Source organism: Miniopterus schreibersii (assembly GCF_964146895.1).
Source record: "Miniopterus schreibersii genome assembly, chromosome: 5".
Classification (NCBI taxonomy): Eukaryota; Metazoa; Chordata; class Mammalia; order Chiroptera; family Miniopteridae; genus Miniopterus; species Miniopterus schreibersii.
Window position 1 is genome coordinate 24,972,392 of NC_138106.1, and position 10,522 is coordinate 24,982,913.

The 10,522-nt window shown below is 38.3% G+C and overlaps 1 protein-coding gene across 3 annotated transcripts in view; it reads left to right on the forward strand.

The window, feature by feature from the left end:
- SERPINI1 (serpin family I member 1) overlaps positions 1 to 7,936 on the forward strand; it is a 62,916-nt gene extending 54,980 nt beyond the window's left edge. For 2 of the 3 annotated variants that reach the window (XM_081138153.1, XM_081138154.1), the window contains exons 7-9: positions 4,434 to 4,520; positions 6,012 to 6,101; positions 6,373 to 7,936. In XM_081138153.1, coding sequence (XP_080994279.1) covers positions 4,434 to 4,520; positions 6,012 to 6,101; positions 6,373 to 6,449 — 254 coding nt within the window. In that variant the 3' untranslated portion in view covers positions 6,450 to 7,936. The remainder of the gene's footprint in view (positions 1 to 4,433; positions 4,521 to 6,011; positions 6,102 to 6,372) is intronic. The other variant, XM_081138155.1, reaches the window with a different exon arrangement.
- The last annotated feature ends 2,586 nt before the right edge of the window (positions 7,937 to 10,522 follow it).

Below are 10,522 nucleotides of genomic sequence, written 5' to 3' on the forward strand. Positions count from 1 at the left end.
CTAGACGACTGACGTTCCCTCCTGTGGACTCTCACAGCACAAAGCTTTTCTTAGGCTGTATGTGCACACACGTGTCTTGGGCCTCAGAGCTCCTCAGCAGCAGGGACTGCATCCCACGTTGTTCCATCCTCAGAGCCCGGCGCGGAGTGGGGCCCGGGATAATGCTGGGTAGGAGCGTGGTGAGGGAATGGTGCTCGCCCCGCTGGCTCCGGGCGTGGGGGCTTCTCTCAAACCTCCAGCCCTCCTCACTCCCACATTTCAGCCCCACAAGCTCTCTTTTGGGTCCTTGAACACGCCTGGCTTGTATGTGCCTTGCACTAGCCTTTCCCTCCACAGGAAACCCTACCTCAGGTCTTCCCTGGCTGGCTCCTTTGTACACTTTAGGTCTCAGCTCAAATGGACCTTCTCAGACATGCCTTTCCCAACACCCTGTGTCAGGGAGCTCTTCTTCTCTGCCCTAGTCACCAGCCAACGCATCACCTGCTCTTATTTCTAAGTTACACTTATCACACACTGAAATTGTGGTCATTTATTGATTTGCTTTTTAGTTGTCCTTGTCACTCAATGTCTGCTTTCCCCCATTAGGAAGAACCTGTTTAGTTCACCATTATACCCAGTGCATCAAAAGTGTCTGGCACATAGGAGGTGCTTAGTATAAGAATGAATGAATGAATGAATGAATGAATGAATGAATGAATGAGTAAATGGGTGAATATTTGCTTGTCTATAACAAAATCTATCCGGTAAAATAAACACACACTATTCCTACCTTGAAGGAGCTCAAATTCTGGAAACCTTTCTAAAGTTCATGGGTGGGGTTAAAGCTAAAAATATTTTAGCAACTAAAATATTTAGTTTCGTCATCCTTTTATGGAACACTCTTCATTTTGTTATTTTAAGCATGATCTTGGGGACACAGAAATCTATTTGTACTGGCTGTGTTTAGGAGCCGTGCCACAAGGGATGTGGTGGCATCCACTTGCAAGATGCCATCCTGCCAGCATTATGTTAATCACAGATACTTAGAGCCTTTGGGACCCTGCACAATACCTCTTACACATAGAGCACTTGATAAATATTTGCTCAATGACTCAATGAATGCTTAAGTATTTTGCCCCGCTGTCTTCAGAAGAGCTTGAATTGTTGCCCAGCTCTTCTCTGAGGAAACTAGGGTTTTCTGGCCCAGTTCCCATCTTATCCATGTGAAAAGCCTGGCTCCACACTGCCTGGAGGAAAGTAGGACCCGTCCTTTGGCAGCAATGTCTGCTGTGGCCAGAAGGAGAAGACTGCTTGGGGCCAGCGTATGGATTTTTTATTTTATTTTTTTTGGTAGCTCTGTTTGATTTACATTTATTTATTTTCTATTTTAGAGAAGAGTTAACTTTTCTCTAACCAATAAGACAAGCTCATCAGTGTAAATTAGATCTCTTTAATTTCCCTTACATTCTGATTCATCAAATATCTGAGTGTGTACTTGGTGCCTGGGAGTGTGAAAGAACCTGTTGATAGAAGATGAATAGGCCAGGCAAGGTCCAGGCCCTGGAGGAGTAAGCGCAGGGCTGAGCGGGAAAGATGGCCTGATGGACACAATTACTCGACAAGGGGCAGCATTGGAGGGCAAGCTGGAGGTTGTTAACATGCCTGCATCCCTGCATGAGCTGATCTCCTCCTAAAATTCGGTGACAGCAGACAGCGTTCTCTTTTAAACTACTTTCGGCATACATTTTACTTTAATGTGACTGCTTGAAGTTCCTCCCAAGAGAAAAAAATTCATTTTCTTTTTCCCCCTCAGTATCTGTGATGTGATTTCTTATTCCTTACATTTTTCTCCCACTTGTATTTCCAAACGGGTACTGTTTTTCTGAAGGTTGAGTGTCCCGAGGTCCCGTTTACGTCTGCAGACCTTTGCCGTCCCTCACGCAGCAGTTGCTCGCCCCTGGGAGTCAGAACATTGGACAGGATCTTTATTTTGCTCTCTGAAATGTCTATGATGACACTGGTCTGTTGGGTGCCATTCCCTTTGCTCTTCTGCTCGATTAGATTTTTATAGTTTCAGTGTGTGTGGTCTTTGTATTCTTTCCCTCTCTGCTGCTGTTCTCCATCAATTTTCCTAGAGCATCTAGTTGGATTAGTGTCATATGTTTTATTGATTATAAGAATAAAGTTTATAGCTATAATCGTGAACAGAATTGTGGTCATGGTGCTCACCGAGTGCCAAGACCCAAAGTCTTACGATATGAAATAGGTGACCTCTTTCCTTCAGCAATTAATAAATTTCTGTTTATTGGGTTAAATACTGGAAAATTACACACCACCAGGAAACTTCCTCCCCCGCTGAATGCCAGAAGCCAGGGATACTAAGGGGAATGGCACACTCCTTGGTTGAAGGAAGCTGGCAGTCCGGGAAGAGAGGTCCGTGCAAATGGGATCTATTATAAAGGCTTCAATAGAGTTAGATCCTGGGTTGAGCGGGAAAGTGTGGTCAGTTCTACTTCAGTGGGAGGTAGGAATCAGTGGAGAGCAGAAGAGGCCCTGGTAGGTCTCGAAGTTGAACTTTAAAAGTAGATTAGGTGTCTTACTGGACAGCAAATGTTAAAAGAGCTTCTGGGAGAGCAAAGACACAAACGCGGTCAAGTGTGGACGCCGGGCTGTGGCGGCTCAAATGAACTGGAGCGCGAGCGAATGCAGCAGGGGGACCGCATGGGGGACCCCACATTGCATATGAGCAGGCGCGCAGGGGTGGCACATGCCGCAGGCGGGGGGCAGTGTGCGCAGGAGCGGGGAGAGGGTTTTTACTAGGGTAATGGCATAAATTGGTTGCGTTTGATAAGGTCATCCCGGAGGAAGCTCTGATGTGAACTCAAGACAGTTGGAATTGATTTCAACTGTGGCGACATAACATACTGTGACATCCCCTGAAACTCATTTAAAAAATTTATTTGAATATCTTGCCGGGTTTAATTTTCTGATTTAAAAAAAGAAAAACCACTTACCTACATGTTAATAGGAGAGTTTGGTTAATACTTTTTCCCTTAGAAGACTGCCCTTGCTCAATTTTAATAGCAAGGTACGACTACCCGTAGATGACTGAGATTACTTTTATTCTTTTTCTAGCATCTAGAATTTTTTTTTTAACAGAAATTTCTGTCTGTTCCTTGAAGGTTTGGTTAAATCACCCAGAAAACCCATTAGTCTTGGAGTCTTTAATTTTGAGGATGGTGGAAGTTTTTGTCTACTAGTACTCTAATGGTTACTGGATTATTCAGATCTATTTTTTTCCTTGGCTCAACTTTATAATTTATACATTACTGTAAAAGTGTCCAGTTGATGGCAAACCCATTCATTTTCAAAATTACCTGCATTAAATAAAGCACAAAAATCTTTTGGGGGAGATGGAAATATTCTCTTATTTGTGGATGTGGGTTTACAGATATATATAACTATCAAAACTTGCCAAACTGTGTTTTGTAAGTAGATACACTTATAGTAAATAAATTATACCTTGTAAAGTTCATTAGCATTTACCTTCAGAAAATTATACATAGTATTTTTGTGGTTTTTAAAAATTCTCATCTGTATCTTTAGATAAGTTCTTTTTTGTCTTAACACTGTTTATGTGAGCAGCCTCTCTTCCTCACTTAGCTTACTAAAGGTTTATCCATTCCATTATTTTTAAAAAGTAACTAGCTCTCTTGCAAGAACCCTCAGCACCCTTGTTTTCTTGATCTTTATGCCTCTCCCACTGCCACCACTCTGTGTGGGTCAATGAGGGCAGATGAGAGGTTAGGTGACTAGGGAGAGGAGGGTACACTTGGGACAGAGGTCAGAGTTGAAAGGACAAGATTCCTTCTTTCAAGGCGCCTCCTACAGCCAGCAGATCAGGCTCAGGAACCATTGGGGGCAGTTTCCTCTGTGCAAATTGATGTGGCTGAAATACCATAAGGTGTCTTTGAGAACTCCCCCCAGAATATTTGAAGAGGGCTTAGCTGGGAATGTGGGTACCCATTACCATTCAGGAACTGGGCTCTGTCACTTTTGCATTTAGGGCCATAATATTGGCTCTTAATAGTTGACCCTCCCTTTGCTGTCAGACCAATGAAAATAGGCATCAGAGTCTGAAACAATATAGCATCAGTTAAATATGAATTTATATTTTCTGTCTTGGAATTCATGTGTGTGTTTTGCCAACTAAATATATTTGACTAGTTATAAGTGCAGGAGAATATAAAACGAGGGCTAATCAGAATATACATCTTTGATGGTTCTCTCAAATCATAAATGTAATCTCACATTATTTCTTGTTTTATACCATTAAGTTTATATCATACGTCAGCATATGATGCCTCTTACAGTTTTTAAATCCTCTTATCAAAGGGTAAAATGCTTTCCTGTCTCTGATACTGAAGAAATGCTCTGTCATCTCTTTCTTGCAGATAACAAAGGGGTTTTCCTCTCCAAAGCAATTCACAAGTCCTTCATCGAGGTTAATGAAGAAGGCTCGGAGGCTGCTGCCACCTCAGGTGCCCAGTTCTTTTCTACAATCTTCTCACCGTTTCTAGATTTGTAGTTTTGGAGCACTCTTGGGTGGAGGGCAGGGGTCATTTTCAGAACCTAGGCACAAAGCCGACTGCTCTGGCTCTGCTCTAACGCAGAAGTCCAGCTAATGCTGAACCAGCTAGAATTTCCTAAGTAGGCTACGAAGCGTGCGCTCACCCCGGGCCCCGTGCAGGGTAGCTCCCGTGTCCTGCTTTCTCTCAATAAACGCAGGGCACAGTCAGCTCTGTAGGATAGATTTCCCTGCTGTGCTGCCTGTTCCACTGTCTTAAATATTTCCCTGCTGCCCAGTTAAACATTTTTCTTCCTACTTAATTACTTACGGAAGTTAGTTTATAATTTTGTCAGTGAAAAGTTTTGATATTAAAAGCACATACATAAACAAGAGTGTATGATAGCATGTAGTAAATACTTTTAACTAAATAACAATACCAATAAAATCACAATTTTAATTAAACAATTCAAGGAATTTGACATAAACCATGTGTCCGAGGCAAAAATGGCAAATGGCAAATATCCTTGATCATTTCGATCATTCTGACTTCCTTAGTTAAGGGAGAATGATATTCACATTGCCTTTTTTCCCCCCTCCTTTTATTTGGTTGGATTTGTTTCCATTTTATCATCAAATTTTAGCCAAATTTCCACCATCACTGCCTCATAAAATGTAACATCATATTTGCGTACATTATTTCTACCTTTGCATTAAATTTGTCCATTAAAAGGATAGCCGGAGTAAAAACAGTATTTCAGGAGGAAATAGAAACACAGTAGTCTCAGGCATCAAGAAAGCTTAAAAGTTACATAATTTAATAGCGACCTTTTCCTGACAGTGGAATCACCCTGAAGCAAGTATAAAACGGTCATTCATAATAAGTATCTCAGGGGAATTCAGTTTCCCAGCTTGTAGGAAACACATTGAGTCTCTCACTGCTATATATTCCCTTTGATCACTGCCATTCCAGCCACTTAGGAGAGGCCTGGGGACTTGCTATGTGAAAATACCCATTTCAGACAAAAGAAATAATGATTTGAGAATATAAAAAAACTCTTAGCTTTTTATATTCTCAAGTCATTTCTTTTAGTTTTTTTTAGGGTGTTTTTTAAACTCTTAGTTTTTTTAGGGTGTTTTTTTCTTCTGTCTTCCTTCAACTGAAAGATCATTTCAGTAAAGATGTAAGTATTTATCTGAGACTGAGACTATGTTTTGTAAGAGGCAGAATAAATTGTCCTATTATTTTTGGTGGGGTAGGAAACTGGGTGTGGTGTGTGTGCGGGGGGGGGTGTTCAAAGTCAAATAGAAATATTAGCACCTTTATCATTTTTCTCTCTTTAAGTCTTTAAAGTCGGGTTTCCCGTAAGCCATTGCCTTTGCATTAAATATAGATGGCTTGGAGAAATTACTCATTAGTCCCTGCACATCCGCAGACATGTAATTACCTTCTCTCTGCACTTAGGAATGATTGCCATTAGTAGGATGGCTGTGCTGTATCCCCAAGTGATTGTCGACCATCCGTTTTTCTTTCTTATCAGGAATAGGAGGACAGGTAAGTCTGTTATGAGAACAGAACTTTTTTACTAGGTTAAAGAGAAATAAATTTTTAAATTGGTAACATTTTCCCACATTGTTTATTGGATAATTTCTAATGTTCAAATGATTTTTTATTTATATCATGATACGTTATAAATGATACGTTATTTTTAGTTTTTAAATATTGCTTGTTGTAAGCAAGAAGAGAAGTAAATATCCCTTTTTTAATATAAATATATTTTTTTTGTTGTTTATCCCCTCTTTTGTTCACTTCCAACCCAATGCAGGGACGATCCTGTTCATGGGCCGAGTCATGCATCCTGAAACAATGAACACAAACGGACATGATTTTGAGGAACTTTAAATCATTTCACTTGAATAACAAGAAAAATAGTAACTAAGCACATTATGTTTGCAACTGGTATATATTTAAGATTTGTGTCTTACAGTATATCTTGAGATAATAATTAAAATAACTGCAACTAAAAGCAATGTATGTAAATTATAAGCCAACTTGTCAAGGAATGTTATCAGTATTATTGAGGTAAAGCTCCTTGTGTTGTTGTGTTTGTTGTACTGGTATTTAAAATAAAGTACATAGTGAACATGTGAACAGCTCTGCTTTTCATTTTAGAAGTTGTAGTATAAAAATACCTCCGGGTGAAATCTGGAAACAGTGAGTTTTCCAAATTTAAGATGGGGACATCGTAAATCTTTTATAATCATGCAGACTCAAGGCACAAAAGTAAATGAGCACTATACACTTAAACATAACAAGCAGTAATCATTGAAACGAAGACAGGTACTCTGAAAGAATTCTGATTGTTTTTTTCTCTGAAAAGTGTCTAGTGTAATATAGAAGAATGCAAACTGAATGTCTTTTGAATGGCTTCACGACAAAACCTGTTAGAAGAATAGGGCTCTGCAAACCCACAGCTTATAGCTATGGTTTATTGGCCGTGTCTTTTAAAACCCATGTGGCGTCTGAAGCCTCAAGTAGATTACACGCCTGGTGTATCACCATGTTTTGCTGCTGCAAGTAAAATCCAAACTACACCCAAGTTCTCAAAAGCCTCAAAGTAAACCATGCAAGCAAATTAATAATAAAAATAAGCTCTGTGGTATGTATGTGACCAGGTAATTAACTAGAAAAAAACATGCTAGTTCAGATACTGGGAATCCACAGGGCTTGGGCTGAATTCTACCTGCAGAGGTGTTCTTGTTTGTTCTAAGAGGTTTTTACATTTTTGATCCTGAATGTTTGTAATTGGGGTATCACGTTTCTGTTTCTCCCATTGGTTACTTGATGGCTCCTGGTGCATTTGTTCGGGGCCTCTGGAGAATTATAAGTACTTTGCAGGATATATTGGTCTCATTTCTAGAACAAGAAGTAGTTGACTCCAGTGGAGGCAGGTCTCTAGTGAATTGCTTTGTTATCCATTGGCTGAAATAATGGTTTTCTTTTTCAGGGCGTGGGGAGAAAAATGAAAGAATGAACTCATCATGTTCTAGGAATGAAATTAGGCACATTTAATACCAAATTTTTGATTCTGTGATTAACAGTTTCAGAAAAAGTTCAAACCATTTAAAAATTTAACAGAAACGGCTAGGATGTGACTTTCTTGTGTTAGGTAGGATTTGGAGCTGTTAACAGGAATTGATATTGTCATTAACTTTAATTCTGTTCAGAAGAGTTGTGATTTGGGGAAACCAGGTCTGACCCTAGACCTACTGAATTTCAAACTCTGAGGAAAAACTTGAAAATCTGTATTTTAATGAGTTCCCTTGGTGATTTTATTACACACTAAATCTTGAATATTGCGAAATAAAGAACGCATGTGGAATTCTTGTATACTGGCTGTTTAGACAGAGTTAACTTACAGAAAATTAGATCAATCAGTGAAGTGTCCTAAGTTAGTGCTTCTCAGACTTTCTATGTATTAGAATTACCTGGGGATCGTAAAGCAGATTCTCATTTTGGTAGGCCTAGGGCAGAACCTGAGAACCTGCATTTCTAACAACCTGCGGGTGATACATTGCCACTGATCCACGGATTCATGTTAGTAGCAAAACTACATTTAAAATAAGGTTTACATGTTTGATATTTTTATCCATGGAAACAGAAAAGGCTATAATTTTCACACAACTTAGAGAGATTTGGGGAATGGAGCAGTAGTCTACATTAAAAATGCAATGAACTTATGCAAAATGAGAAAAAATGGTTTTACTCTAAAGCTTTTCCCCTGTTACATACTATGGAAAAATGCAGACTTCCTCTGCATATTAGAACACTTCAAATATATCCTTTAAACATATAGAGACATTTACAGGCAAAGCCCACAAAAGAATTTATGAATAGCCAGGTCACAATGCTCAACACTGAATCTTTTACAGCTTATATTCTCAGAAAACTTATCGTTTATTCATAAAGCTGAGGTTATTGTAGAACAGTGCTCCTGTTTTCATTTATAATGTACACAGATCAGGCTCACTGATGTTGACTCAAGATTGTTATTCTGAGTTTGTGATACTCCTCAGTACTGGATCTCTACTTGTTAAGCATCACATATTTGCTCTATCTATATGTCTATTAGTCAACTAAATGAGTTACCTATAAGGAAGAGTCAACATCATTAAACAAGCATAAAGCCCAAAATACATTTTCTTCGCTAATATAAGATTAAACTCTACCATTCAGAATGTTTACCTTAAAATATTTCAATACAATTTAGATGTCCCTTAAATAAAACCTTGTTCTTAGCATGTTAATGGAGTGGCTAAAAATAGAATACTTGATAATACCAAGTTTTTACTACTGTTTGACTTTGTTTATAATTTCTTCAATATTTTCTTTTCTATTGAAAAAGTAACATCTTATGGTTTAGTTTCACTTATTTTAAAATGCATTCATTACTACACACACAGTGTTCACAGCTAATGGAAACTTCTTTCTCTTTGAACATATCTTTTGGGGAAGAAATCAGCAATTATGCATCTTTTGTTTTTAAATTAAACCTTTTTTCCAGCCTTATTGAGGTACATTTGACAAATAAAATGGTATTTATTTAAATTGCACAACATGAAAATATATATATACCCATTGTAAAATGATTACCACCATCAAATTAACACAGTTGCTTTTTCAAGTTGTGTGGTGAGAATGCTTGAGATTTACTCTTAGCAAATGTCAAGTATGCAATATAGTATTCATAATTATAGTCATTATGCTATACATTATATCCCCAGAACTTACTCATCTTATAACTGAAAGTATTTACCCTTTGACCAGTATCACTCGATTTTACCCAGAACCCAGCCCCTGGCAACCACTATTTTACTCTGTTTCTATGAGTTCTACTTCTTATTTTTTAGATTCCACATTATGAGTGAGATCATGTGGTATTGGTCTTTCTCTGTCTGGCTTATTCCACTTAGCATAATGTCTTCCATATTCATCCATGCTGTTGCACATGGCAGGGTTTCCTTCTTTTTATGGCTGAATAATATTTGCATTTGTGTTTACATATGTGTGTGTGTATATATATACACACACACACATACATTTATATGCATACATATATTACATAGGAATATATATTACATTTTCTTTATCCATATATACATTGATGAACACTTAGGGTATCTGGGCTATTATGAATAACCTTGTAATAAACATGGGAGTACAGATACCTCTTCAAAATACTGATTTTGCTTCTTATATGTTTTAGATACTAATATCTTATCATATATATGGTTTGCCAATATTTTTTCCTATTCTGTAGGTTGCCTTTTCACAGTATTGATTGTTCCCTTTGCTGTGCAGAAACTTTTTAGTTTGATATAGTCCCAATTATTATTTTTTCTTTTGTTACCTGTGCTTTTGGTGTCATATCCAAAAATTATTGGACATATCCACAACCAATGTCAAGAAGCTTTTTCCCTAAATTTTCTTCTAAGAATGCAATACAGAGAGTATGATACTTAGCCCAGTTATTTTGTTTAATGTCTGCCAACAAAATTATTATTTTTTAAAATTAATTTATTGATTTGAGAGGGAAAGAGAGAGAGGAAGGGGGAGAGAGAAAAACATTGACTTGTTGTTCCACTTATTTAAGCACTCATTTGTTGATTCTTGTATTTGCCCTGACAAGGGATGGAACCCACAACCTTGGCTCTAATGATACTTTAACCAACTGAGCTACCCCCAGGGCCAACAAAGTTATTATTATTATTATTATTTTGCATTGATTTTTATAGAGAGAGTGGAAGGGAGGGGAGGGGGGGAGAGAGAGAGAGAGAGAGGGAGAGAGAGAGAAACATCAATGTGAGAGAAACACATCAATTGGTTGCTTCCCAAACACACCTGGCCCGGACAGGATCAAACCTGCACCCAGGTATGTGCCCTTGACCAGGAATCAAATCTGCCACCCTTCGGTG